We start from the raw sequence: 14,589 nt of genomic DNA, 5'->3' as shown, positions 1-14,589 counted from the left end.
ATGGCTATTCAACAAAAGTAATTATCAAAAAAATGGTCATTCACTGTATAGACATGTATAGTCAGTGTATATTTTATGTATAATCAAGTTATATTCAATTTTTGAGTGTATCATAATGTATATTCAGTGTACAACTCATGTGTAAGTAATCTATATTATAGTCAATGTATACTTTCTATGACTTTTGACAAACTATATTGTATAATCAATGTATATTTCCTATAATTTTGGTTATTTTTTATATAGATAAAACATAACTATATTTGTTGTAAACTAATTAGTTTATTGTACATATTTGAAATTGTCCCTTACATTTTCTCTTGCTCTGCCCTGTTAAGAGCTGCCCCACCCCAATTGCATCCTACGCTCAAGTTTGTGTTAGCCCCACCTAGGAATCTCTGGGCATCCATTTACATCATTTCTTTGAAAAGTTCCTGCTCTGCCTGTTAAGAGCTGCCCCGCCCCAATTACATCCTACGCTCAAGTTTGTGTTAGCCCCACCTAGGAGTCTATGGGCTTCCATTTACATCATTTCTTTGAAAAGCTCCTGCTCTGCCCTGTTAAGAGCTGCCCCGCCCCAATTGCATCCTACGCTCAAGTTTGTTAATTGGGTGGAGAGGCAGGTTATTAGTCACTCAAAAAGTTGGAAAGCAAAAGGATTTGTGTCTGGAGATGGGAGGTATATTTTCCAGTTGAACAAAGAAAGTATTTTAAAGCTTTCAGCTGCAAAAAGAATATAAGATGTAATAAGAGTCGAACAATGTAAAGTCTTTTACACATTTTAAGTATAAAATTTTAATTGTTATCTGCACACACACTATACCGGCCTAACATTGTGGGTGACATAACATGCTCGGAGAAGAATACATCAAGTAAGATTAACATAAGATACGCCCTGAACTAGTGGCACCGTGGAGCAAAAGAGCTCTGTAATCTACCTGGGTGATAGGTGATCCTGTTCTGTGGACTGAATTTTTCCATTTTCTAGTTCAATGCTTGCTTCGTCTGGTACTGAACATGAATCTGAAGGGATGTTAATGCCTGCAAAACCAACCATGACAGCTGCAGCTCCGATGTAATCCATGATTGGGGGTGCATTTCCTGTCAGTGAATCCACGATTGCAGCTAGCGGAACCTGAATGGTCAGTCCTGCTGTTGCTACTGTTGTGGAGGTCAAGAGAATAGCCTTGGCCCACAGTAAATCGCTCAGCACATTATCAAACATACCTAAAAATGGATAGTTAAAGTTAGCTACACGTATGCGGCCCCATACCAATTACCAGATAAAGAAAGCAAAAACCAAAAGTTGGCCATGTCAAAAACCCATCTGAAGAAAAGGAGAAATTCATAAAGAGAGGAACCAAGAAATGTAAAATTTGATGCCACCGAGTCTAATTCTACCTTTCACTACTTCAAGTACTTCAGAAGCAGGAATCCTCCCTGGTCCAGCAACATGATTATTTGAAGTTTAGGTGTGCATGTACTATGTTTCTAGCATAAAAACCAAATGCCACAGTGGACGACATGCCTCACTAGTCTACCTTTCACAATTAAAATATTAAAGGTACAGGACTCCTGTGCACTTGAAGATTAATGAACATCTAAAAATGAAATCTCATAATACTAGCTGATAAAAGATATCTTTTACAGTTGACAAGCAGTGATCTAAGGGTATGTCACTTAATTTGCTCCCACAAGAAGGATCATCATTACATCACTGAAGCTTAAAATCTATGCTTCCAGTTGTCGCTTCTCCTAATCTCAATTATCAGATGCAGATAAATTACAAAAGAAATCAGGATAAATCATAAAATAGAGTAAGCTAAAAGAGGAGTTGTGTACAGTAAAAAAAAAAAGAGGCATTCATTTTTATTTTTGCCACTGTTTTTTCCTTCCAGCAGCTTAGCCTGGGATGTATAGCGTCAGAGGCTTTCTAACTGACTTGTATGGAAAAACCTACTTCAACCTAGAACCTCCAACATTTTCTCAAGTCGGCAATGTAGAGTAAGAAAGAGGAATCATTTCTGTTTTACCTTCCAGCAGCTTAGTTTGGGACGTATCACGTATACCATCAAAATTCTTTCCAACTGCAAAAGACTTCACACTTCTTCTATACAAAAATGGTTCATGGTGTTTGAATCTGGAATAAGTTTTAAAAAGATGGCGTTTGAATAACAAAGAAAAAGAAGAAAAATATGGTATGGGTTAAGAGTAAATTTGAAAGAAGAAAAATCTGGTAACAGTATAAAAAATGGCATTTGAATCTGGTATAATTTTGAAAAAGGGCTTTTATGGCGTTTGAATAAGAAGAATCAGATCAGCATTATAGGTTTTGCAAGAAAGAACATGAAGAAGAGCTCGCAGGAATGGCCAAGTTTAAGATGTTGATGAATAACAAGGTGTACAAATGAAAAAATGAAGTCAAGTTCAAGGGGTCTCGATGTGTATCTGGCCTATAACCTTTTCTCCTTTTTATTAAATAGAAACTAAATCTTCTTTTATAAATTAATATCATTTTCTTTCAATCTCACACCAAGACAGTATCATCTAAACATGCAGATTTTACATTGAACTCTCAAAAAAACTCTATCCAGCTATCTATACAAGAATGAATATTTTCTTTACACAAAAAAATTGTAAAAAGATACTGGTTTTGACTTCACGGATTGGCTTTTCTAGAGTCTCGAAATATCTCATATAGTTCTCTCACCAAATTGTCCAATACAGGCACAACAGACTGACAGACGCCATCTCTCTTCTTTGCTTTCATGCTTTATCTTAACGTCAACATCAGTTGAGAGTATGGGTTGTAGTCTCTTTGTATGATCTTAAACAATCATCACCTCTTAAGTTAACCGTTAGGTTAAGTTAGGTCCAAAGTCTATTTTTATCTACGTCGTATCAAATCAGACATATCCCTAATGTTTTATTACCCAATGCTGAGCCCCTATTATATGTTATCTTCGCTCCAAATATCCAAATATGGGCGTACATAGGGTGCTAAAGTCCTACATTAGTTAAGCATATGTGTTATATGGCCTTGAACAATCCTTACCTCTGATGCATCTTTTCTAGGGAGATAGAATTAAAAGAGACCTTTAAGTTATGTATTTGAGAATTTAGGACACAAGTTTTAAAAATTAGGTAAAAGGGACTCTAATATAATTAGAGATTAATGGGTTATGCTAATTTTAAAAAAAATATTTTTATACACCCCAAAGTTTTGCTATTTACAAACAGACCCAACATATAAGAGTTTTAGCCAAAAGGGCAACAACCAATTTCCAGCAAAGCAAATCTGCTCGTTTTTTTTTTAGCGGGAGCAGCAGCAGCCCTTTCCATATTATCTTCGTCTTCTTCCATATCTTCTTTTTTTCTTTTTTTTCAATCTCAACACATTTCAGCCTTCCAAACTCCTTGCTCTCTTCAAACTAGGGTTAGATTTATCTTCATTGAACAAAAATGAAATTTGCATTTGCCTTCTTCTTCATCACTAAACCAAAGATTTTTTAATTTGTGTTACTTCTCTGTTCTTGATAGTAATTTGTTAATACATTGTTTGGGAATTTGCTTCAAAGGGGATAAACATTTCATCTGCTCTTCTATATTGTTAATAAACAACTACACATTGTTTATAAACAACATGCAGTTGTTTATAAACAACATGCATGTTGTTTAAACAACTGGATTATGTTTACACAAATGACCTGCATTGCACAGCATGGTATTTATGCTAAGAGTTTGCACTGCACATGCAGGCTCCATGTAAACAACCAAACTTTGTTTAAACAATCAAAAGTTGATTGCACTACGAACCTGCAAATAAATTATCTATGTATAAATACTGTACTGACTATAATACTGTCACAAATTATAATATGTATCTATGTAATATCCGCAGGTGTTGTGACAATTAATGGGGGACACAACTATGACATCACATAATACAATATTTCACTGATTCAAGAGGAGGAAATCATGAACAGGAAAAAAAAATGATGCTGATCTACCTTCGATTTTCGAATAAAGGAGAAAGAATTAGGAAAAAGAAAAGAGAAGAGAGGAGAACAGAGAAAATCAAAAATTGAATGAAGGAGCCCTAAATTGGAGAAAAGAAAAGAAAACAGAAGAGAAGAGAGGAGAGAAAACAGAACAGCTCGTTGGAAGAAAATGAAGAGAATGAAGAAAATTTAGGATTTTATTAAAAGTTTTTGATATTTTAATTTTTTACCCTAAATTTACAAATACTTCAAATCAACCCCATTTCTTTATAATTAACCCCTAATTATATATTTATAACAAAAGAAAAGAAAAAAAAATACAAATCCCCTATCCTTCATTCCACTCTCAAACATCCCTTTTACCTCATTTTCCCTCTTTTCTATTTCACTGTACACTTCCCACCTCCTAGCTTGATCCATCACCAATCTAAGTAATGTCTAAGCTATACTAAACTTAGACCCGTATAGCTAAAGTAAAGATGCAATGTTGCAAGAGATGGTCCATATCTGTTTCATGCCTTCCGCACAAACAATAACAAGATACTACGACGTGTCTCCTTTTCCTCAGATTATCCACAGTTAGAATAGCATCTCAGAAAAAACACGGTAAACATGCCACCTTCTTACGCATTTTAGGGGTGTTTGACCATGCAAATTTTGTTCAATGTGTCTGATTGGTTCTACTTTTACAAAAAATGTTGTTTGGACTTTAAAAACACCTCGACCACTTCAAAATAACAATTCAAATCTTGAGCTCTACCCTTTTATATGTATGAAATCTGTTACCTTCTTCAATTTTTTTAAATTCAAACCTGCTTGAGTCTTGCAGAAAACTTCTCTATATCACCAGTTGTCAGAGTTCACCATCTTTGTAGTTCCTCAAGAACTTCCCTCAAGTCACAGACCAAGTACTTGGGTGTAGCATTTCCATTTTACAAGCATAGATATAGCTAACTCATGAGTATTATGTACCTCTCCAACTAGGATTATCTTGGATTGCCATAGATTTACTTGAAATTAGGGGTTTCAAATGGACAGATTTTGCTGAATTTGGGCAGGTCAAGATAGACTGAATCGATAAATGGGTGGAGGTGGGGGAATCACTAACCCGCCGAAATGTTACTCGGGCTAAGATAGGCTAAATAAACAGGTGGATGTTTTGAATCAATAAATGGCCATTAACCTGCCCAACTCTAACCAAGTTCTAAATTTTTTGTTTATTTTCATTATATAACTTGTTAAATTACCGAATAAAACTAAAGTTGTTAAAGAAAAGTAAGTAGATGTCATTGTAGTGGAACCCACCACCAAATTGATGAGGTGGGGCCCGCTAGACAATTTGCACAACTTGCCTTCTTCTTTGGTTATAAATTGCCATCTTCTGGCAATTTATTTAGATGCACAGAAATATAGCAATACATACACGGCAATATTATTCTCTACTCTATTTCTCCTTCTTCTCTCTTATTCTCACCGCTTTATTTTGCTAAATTTAGTTTATTTTCATAACACATTATCAGTACGAAGTTCTATTTTTCTTCAGATATATTAACTCCTATATCAGGTATATCTACTGAAAATTTTTATTTTTAGTTGTCTTTATTATTTCTAAATTAATTTCTATCTCAGTTTTATCATGTCAAATTTATCAAAACTTGAATTTGTGGCACTTGACATTTCTGAAAAAAATTATTTATCATGGATCCTTGATGCTGAAATACACCTTGACGCTAAAGGTCTTGATGATACTATTAAACAAGATAATAATGCATCAGGGCAAGATAAAGCAAAGGCCATGATTTTTCTCTGTCGTCATATTCATGAAGGATTAAAAACTGAATATTTAACTGTTAAAGACCCTCTTGAATTATGGACTAATTTGAAGGAACGGTATCACCACCTAAAACTTACGGTGTTACCAAAAGTCCGATATGACTGCATACACCTTCGATTTCAAGATTTTAAAACTGTGACAGAGTATAATTCTAATATCCAAAAAGTAAGTTCCATGTTAAAATTATGTAGAGATTTTATCACTGATGATGACTTGCTTGAGAAAATTCTTTTCACTTTTCACGCTTCAAATGTGTTGCTACAACAACAATATCGTGAAAAAGGATTTAAGAAGTATTCTGAATTAATAACATGCCTACTTGTGGCTGAGCAAAATAATACTTTACTAATGAAAAATCATGAAGCCGTCCCACTGGATCTGCTCCATTCCCTGAAGCGAATGTTGTAGCAGCACATAATCAGTTTGAATCAAGACAAAATAATTATCGCGGCTGTGGCCTTGGTCGTGGACGTGGGCGAGGATGTGGTAGAGGACGAAACAATTATCGTCATCATGATGAAAATAAACATGAGAACAATAAAATTCATCAAAATAATCCTTCCAGAGGTGAATCCAATATTTGCCATTGGTGTGGTATGAAGGGTCATTGGGCACGTGAATGTCGTACGCCCGATCATTTTGTGAAACTTTATCAAGTCTCTCTCAAAAGAAGAGATAATAATGTGGAGGCACACTTGAATTTTCGAAATGATGATGAAGCAACCACCTCAAATAAACATGAAAATATTGAGGCAAATCTTGCTTATAAAGATGATGATTTTGGAGATCTACCAAATATTACTCATTTGGAAGCTGAAGACTTTATGAATATTGACTGAGAAATTAATCATCTAACTGGGGATAAATCTTATAAAAATAGTTACTGTTTTCTTATTATGTTTGATATTATGGTGTACTTCGTAAATATGTTTCTTAAGATAGTACAATTTCTTAAAGTTTTTATGTTGTTAGTATTTCACGTTCTTACAATTTATCTTGTATTTATGAAGAATATGGAAATTCCTCAGTCATCAGTTGGATCCAAAATCAATTATGATGATATGTGTCTTATTGATAGTGCTGCCACAACACACACTATTTTAAGAGAAAAGAAATATTTCTCTTAATTTATTATGAAAGATGCTAATATTAATACAATATCTGACAGTACAAGATTAATTGAAGGATCCGGAAAAGCTAAAGTTGTACTTACCGCAGGAACAAATTTAATAATTAATGAAGCATTATATTCTAGTAAGTCTCAAAGAAATTTATTAAGTTTCAAAAACATTCATCAAAATGGTTATCATATTGAGACTACAAATGATGAAAAAAATAAATATCTTTACATTACTACAATGATGTCGAGCAAAAAGTTTATACTTGAAAAGTTACCCGCTCTTTCATCCGTCTTATACTTCACAAGTATCAGCATGGTTGAAACACATGCCATAGTAAACCAAAAGTTTACTAACTCAAATGATTTTATTATTTGGCATGACCGGTTAGTAAACCAAAAGTTTACTAACTCAAATGATTTTATTATTTGGCATGACCGGTTGGGCCATCCCGATTCTAATATGATGTGCAAAATAATTGAGAGTTCACATGGGCACTCTTTGAAGAACCAAAAGATTCTTCAATTTAAAGAATTCTCTTGTGCTGCATGTGCAAAATGATGTCTTCATCGGGGGGAGTAAAATACGCGTTGCATTCTTTTTCCCTTAACTAAGGTTTTATCCAACTGGGTTTTTCTAGTAAGGTTTTTAATGAGGCAGCAATCAAGGCGTATTACCAGATGTGTATTTTTTCTTCTTCACTAGGCTTTTTTCTACTGTTTTTTTTTCTAGTAAAATTTTTAATGAGGCACATTACATGTAGACATCCAAGGGAGAGTGTTAAAGAAAAGTAAGTGGATGTCATTGTAGTGGGACCCACCACCAAATTGATGAGGTGGGGCTCGCTAGACAATTTGCACAACTTGCCCTTCTTCTTTGGTTATAAATTGTCATCTTCTGGCAATTTATTTAGATGCACAGAAATATAGCAATACATACACGGCAATATTATTCTCTACTCTATTTCTCCTTCTTCTCTCTTATTCTCTCCGCTTTATTTTGCTAAATTTAGTTTATTTTCATAACAAAAGTAACATTTTTTAAATTTATTATGGTTATATCTAACACATCAAACAAGAAGAAAAATTATTAAATATTTTAACAAGTTCCTTTATGGGTCAATTTGTACTATTTGTTTAGCCCAGATTAGTCCAATCTTTAGATGGGCTAACTTGAGTTGCCCCTAAATTGACCCACCAGAAAAATAAGCCAGTCCAACCCACCCAAACTTGGGCCAGTTTGGGGTTCATATTTTCACGGGCTAACTTTGCTATCCCTTCTTGAAACTCGGATTCCCCACATCACACCAGTGTCCTGAATAAGTAAACTGTCTCATGTCGTTCTCTAAACACAAGATATTATCAACATTCTTACAGTTTCCAGAAACAAAAACTACTACTCCCTTTGTTTCAATTTATGTGAACGACTTTGATTGGGCACAAAGTTAAGAAAGAAAGATTTTTGTAACTTGTGATTTTAGACGTGCCATGACATTTATGTCCTAAAGATGTCATGATATTGGTGGCGCTATCAAAGCATGTTATTAAGAGTAAAATGAGAAGTGTAAAGTTAAATTATTTCCAAATATTTAAATGTATCATTCTTTTTTGAACAAACTAGAAGAAAAGAGTATCACCTAAAATGGAGAGCAAAGACTTCTTTTGTCATTCAAAATGGATACCTAAATGTCCCTTCTACTTCTTCAAAAAGAAATAGACATCTGAAACCACTCTTTTCAAACTAAGATGAAGAGTCTAAAGATTGATAGGGAAGTGTGAAGCCACCATAATTTGAATAGGGGGGAGCAATTGTGCTAGGTTTTTTTTAGCAATTTGCGGGTAGGAGTAACTAAGCTAAGGTTTCTTCGCTAGTTGTGGGAAGGAGTAAATAAGCTAAGGTTTCTATATTAGTTTCTGGTACACTGGGCTTTTAAAATGTGTCTGAACAAACATATTACGAGAAATGTGTTGTATCTTGATGGGCCATAAACAAGTTTGGATGACAAATATAGTTCCCTTTTATACACAAGATTTAGAAGAACAAAATAAGTTGGGCAAGGTTTGGACCATCTAACACAACGGTAAAGATGGAGTTTATTTATTCAGTATAACTTAAAAAAATTGGACTTCAATAACTTTTATGCCCTTCTATATAACTAGTTATTAAATATTTTAACTTACACATTTGTTATCTGAATCCAAATACTTGTACTCCTAGATGTATCACTGTCATTCGTTGAATCCTAAGATTTATGAAATGGCGATTTCTACCTCTAGATCTGTACCTGTGTAGACATCCACACCCATGATTCATACAACATTTGCCAGTCATCATAAAGAGGTTTCTAAACTTGCCTCCAAAAGGAGGCCTCAAATATTTAATAGGTAACAAAGTCACCTTGCCTAAGTCTCAACACATTTTGAGTCTACCTAGTGGAATCATTTACATTTTCCGATGCTATTCCAAACCACAATAACGTTCTAAATAGATGTCAAACCTCTATTCTGTGGATCAGAAAAAAAGTGTGCCATTCGCAAACAAGAAAGTGAGACAGAAAGACAATCTACCCTGTAGCCATTAACCTTAAAGCCATTAAAGAACCCTTCAATCTTCACATGTTTTAGAAGTTTACTTGATGTTTTTTGATCAGCAAGAAAAACCTTTCATTACTACAAGTGCCAAGTACTAAGATGAAGCTTACTTAAGGCTTCCATAACAATAAAAATTAGCAAGGGTGAGAAGGGTTCTACCACGTTAATCTGTACTATTGCCAAATTAACAAAGGAAAGTCGGCTAATCATGACAGAGAATTTAACCGTTGATATGAATGATGGATTCATTGCCTTCATTGATCTCAAGATATAGCCAGAAGTTCCAATTCACATAATTAGCCCCTTTTAAACCAATTTAAACAATATTCTCCACTCCACTCATTCTATCTCTAATCTATTATTCCATTAGCAAAAAGAGTTGCACCTTGGATTTGTCTACTCCCCTCAAAAGCATTCCAAGAGACAGAGATGAGCTTGTCTAAGACGCGTCTCAGCACCTTTGGATTTGTCTACTCCCCTCAAAAGCATTCCATGAGATAGAGATGAGCTTGTCTAAGACGCGTCTCAATCTCAAGGATAATGTGTTCGCAATGTTCTTATACACCGCACCAAGTTGATCGGCCAAAATCCTAAATGTAGACAGCATCACTTTTCTGAGGAATCAGGATTATAAAAGAGAAATTAGCAGCTTCTCAAACGACAACTTTGGTAGAAGCAACCTCCTCCTTTAGCACCTCCCAAATGGTGAAATAATGCAAAAGGAAAATCATGGAGGTGTAACGCTGTCTCCAAAAACAAATTCATAAAGCCTAAAGGATCTCTTCTTCTGATGGTTACTCCATTCCTGCTTCTCCTCCTCACTAATTGTCTAGAATGTGATTCAGTACATAAGCAGCTCCCATTCCCCCTTTTCACGTACAACATTTAATTAAGCGCTCAATGAAATTATTTCTTCTGTATGAACTAGTGACACAATAGAAGAATTTAGAGTTATTATAACCTTTCTTCAAACCATTTTAAGTGTGACTTTTATCTCCAAATAAATTTTGGGTCCACTAATGCTTGCCCCAATTTCTTTTGATTGTTTTCCTTTTGGAGTTCCTCATCATCATTTACGCCTTCTTCCTCCACCTCTCCTAATACTTTTTAAGTTTGTTAAATGGATTTGTAATATTGTTTCCACGCATCTAAGCACCTCCTGGTTCCATTTCTTCAAGTCGTTCTTCAACATCTTTAGAAAAATTAGATTGTTTCCTTTTGGATTTCCTCCTCATTATTTACGCCTTCTTCTTCCTCCACCTCTCCTAATACTTTTAAGTTTGTAATAATTGTTTCCACGCATCCAAGCACCTCCTGGTTCCATTTCTTAAAGTTGTTCTTCAACATCTTTAGAAAAATCAGATAGGTTAAAATCAAGTTATCCTATGGCTGTGTAGTTGTCCCACCATTCTCTAATTGTTTCCTCGAAATTATATGTTGTAGACACAATTAAAATACATCCTCTGCCAAGAGTTGGCAATCATACTGTGTTTCATAGGGCAGGAACCAAAGGAAGCATTTGCTTCAAAGGGCACATCCACGAGCTTCAAATTAAAAAAATCATACTACGTAGCAAGCAATTTGATTCAATAAAGCACTGACGAAAAATCAATTAGAAGAGTACGTAGAAGAAAATAGGAGTGAATGATTATCATATGTCATGGTTCCCATTTTCACTCATTCATGCACACAGAGACGCAACAAATCGATAAATACTTTAATAAGCAAGGGAAGAAGCAGGATGTAGACTGGTACATACCTTTACCAACTATCAGGCCAAGTTGCTTCCAAGTGAGTGTGTTAAATGGCTCAAGGTTAGCAAAGTTGAGTACAAGAGGTATGGGTAAGAATATGAGCAGGTTGAATAAACCCAAATATCCAAGAAACTGTGCCATACTGGCATGACCACTTTTCCCATCATCATCAGGTAACTTTTTACGAATGAGGGTTATATAAACAGCATACATAGCAGCTGAGACGAGTGAAAGAATGTCGCCAAGAACGGGGTTTGAAGCAACTTTGCCAGAGCCTGATTTTGAGTCACCCAAGCTCACAATGATTGTACCTCCCATACAAAGTAGAACACTGAACAACTTCACCCATGTGAAAACTTCTCCCAAGAATACAAGAGACACCAGAAAAGTAAACAAGCTGGAGGAACTGCTTAAGATGGTGTTTGACTGTAAAGAAAACCAAAATAATAACCACGTTACACATACAACATATCTGTCAACAGAGATTTGACATGAACATTCCACCCACTAAATGTGATAACTAGTTATATACACTTAGAAAACAAATTCGATAGTTATGCTTACCGTAACAGTTGTATATTTGAGTGACAGATTAAATGTAAGCTGTGCTAGAAACCAAAAAGGACATATTAACAAGCTAACTTTTGCTACTCTAGAGCGTGTCCAACGCCCTTTTGCATCCAGACCCATATCAACATTTTGATCAATAATTTGTTCCTTTAATACAGAGTCCCCATCAGCAACAACCAATTTGCTTGTGTCAGGTTTGTCATCGAGAAGAATAGCATCCTCTGAATCTTGCAAAGTGGTATTTTTGTTATTTCGCCAAAACAACGAGCTCCCATATTTATCCTCTATAAAACGTACAATTTCGATAAGGGGAATATACACTACGAATAAAGAATTGCAGAGGTATGTAACAAGAAAAGGTGAAACACCGGCATCGACAACTGACTGAACGACAAAACTAGCAGCAATCCATATAGAGGCAACAGTAATTATATAAACCAAACCCAAAACCCATCTCCAAGATTGATCTTTCATTCCTTATAAACAACAATGAATCCGAACCAAATTGGTACAGTTCGGTTAGTTTTTTTGTAATTCGATTCGGTCGGTTTATTAAATTCGGTTTTTGTGTTATGGAAACTGGACGCTGTCTCAGACCGACGAGCAGACGAGACGGAGTTTTCTGGAGCGCCGGCGCCGTGAGGCGCGGTGGAGAAGAAGAGCGGCGGCGTCGGGCGGCTGCTGCTGTCTGCTGACTGCTGAGTGCGGTGATCTGAGAACTGAGAAGTCTCTGAGAAGTGAGAAGCTATGAAGATTGAAGGCGAAACATAGGCGAAGGGTAGAAAAGGAAAATAGGAAATAATTATAAAAAGTATTTAATAATTAAATATCTAATATCTATTCATATATAATAGAAGAGGTGGGCACAACAAAAGTTAGATTTTTTAAATAATTAAAATTAATTACATATAATAGGATTAAACAATAAATTACTATTTACTATAAATGATTTTTACAATTAAATGAAAAATAATTTTAAAACAATACTAAAAATTGGGTGATTTAACTGTAAATCTGTATTTAACTCTCTTTTTAATAGCACGTGTGTGATTCCCTTTTTTTTTTGGAAAGTTATTTTATTTTTTTTGAAATATTTTAACTATCTTTCCACAACTCCTCCTTATTGATAGCTAAATAAATAATAATAAATAAATAAATAAATAATAATAATAATAATAATATTATACTAATTATAATAATAAATTTAATATTTTTAAAATTCAAAATCAATTATAATTGTTATAGTCTTATAATTTTGAAATTTGTCATTATCATTATCGTCAGCCAATTGAAGAAAATTAAAACTCTCTCCCATAGTCCCAGAAGAGTATACAATCAGTTTTAAATTTGAATTTAAATTAAAAAATATGTAACCAACGAAATTCATAAACTATCATCTATTTATATATAACGTGCAGTAACTTTAAAAAAGTATATACACGAAAGCTCAAATTAATTTATTTGATAAAAAAAATAGTCACAACCAGACTTAAAAGCGGTTTTATCTCTCAAATATAAGTTATTCCTTCTGTAGTCCATTTGTTTCTTGAAATCAAAATTAGTTTCCATGACGGAAATATTTAAATATTGTGAGTTCTTCTATAATCAATTATGCCGCTGCAATAAAAAAATCGATATAGACGCATAGAGCACTGTACTTTTATTCTGTGGGTTAGTTCCTTTTTTGAGTAAGTATGATTGATAAATTAATTATTTATTTATTTTGATAAGTACCAATTGCTTTTCTCCTCTTTTAAGGTGTAATTTATGTGTTTTTGAGTGAAGTTGAGTTGTTCCCTTCTTTCTATTTAAATTCTATTGATAAATTTTAGTTGTAGCTTTTAAGATTTTTCATTCCGCTAATTTTTATCATGAACAAAATTGCATAACACTTTTAGTTTTATTTGGTGTAATCTTCAGATGATACAGTTTGGATCCTAAGTTTGAAACAATACCATATTGTAAGTCTAGTAGTTTTTCCGTTTTACATATACTTTCTGTTTTGTTTATTCTGAAAATTTATTTATCATATTCTTATTTGCAAATCATGGAGTATTATGTGAAGGTCTTCATTTGTTTTTTTTTTTTTTTTTTTTTTACGGGAACAGACCCTACACGAGGCTCCCACCTCTCGTGCACAGTCAGGGGTTAGGCAACACCCCCAAGCCTTAACATAAATAATCAAATTAAAAATACAAGGAGGGGGACATAAACCTTACCTCCGATCCTATGGTGGTTCATAAGTCGGCTAACCTATTAAGGTCGGCTAACTCATCCCCGATACAAAAAAGATACTAACTATAACTAGAAAGCAGTAAACCTGTGAGAGGACTCCTCCCGGTACAATTCAACTATGAAAGCATAAATGAGGGAGACTCTCCCCTTCCATGAGAAAAAAGAAAAGTAACCTACACTAGTCCTATTCCAACTATGCTACGTACCAGACATAGCTACATTGAAGAAGAACAAGTATACGAAACTTCTATCTCGCATGGAATGGGAAAATTCTTTTCATCTTTGCTCTTTTTAGTCTTGTCGTACCAAGTCGGTCCAAGGAAGTTTGCAGCAACAACAATCACAGTTAAGGGGGATGAAATGATAGGAAGTAAATGTAGCCATAGCAGTCATCTTGCTTGGGATTGTAGTTAAGGAAGCTGAGGGACAGAATATTTGTAAAATGCATTTTGTATGTAGTGCAACCCTGACTTGAGTTGCTGGTTG

The 14,589-nt window shown here is 34.5% G+C and overlaps 1 protein-coding gene across 1 annotated transcript; it reads right to left on the bottom strand.

Moving 5' to 3' along the window:
* Positions 1–737: 737 nt before the first annotated feature.
* Positions 738–12,653, bottom strand: LOC129882650 (thiamine-repressible mitochondrial transport protein THI74). Its single transcript, XM_055957037.1, has 3 exons — positions 11,863–12,653; positions 11,304–11,724; positions 738–1,227 (listed from the first exon to the last, which is right to left on the bottom strand). Exons 1-3 carry the CDS (start codon positions 12,340–12,342, stop codon positions 935–937), a joined length of 1,194 nt encoding a protein of 397 aa, XP_055813012.1. The 5' UTR covers positions 12,343–12,653; the 3' UTR covers positions 738–934.
* Between the last annotated feature and the right edge of the window lie 1,936 nt (positions 12,654–14,589).

This window comes from Solanum dulcamara, chromosome 3 (assembly GCF_947179165.1).
Source record: "Solanum dulcamara chromosome 3, daSolDulc1.2, whole genome shotgun sequence".
Classification (NCBI taxonomy): Eukaryota; Viridiplantae; Streptophyta; class Magnoliopsida; order Solanales; family Solanaceae; genus Solanum; species Solanum dulcamara.
Note: the sequence above shows the minus strand (reverse complement) of the source record. Positions and strands in the feature narration are given on the sequence as shown.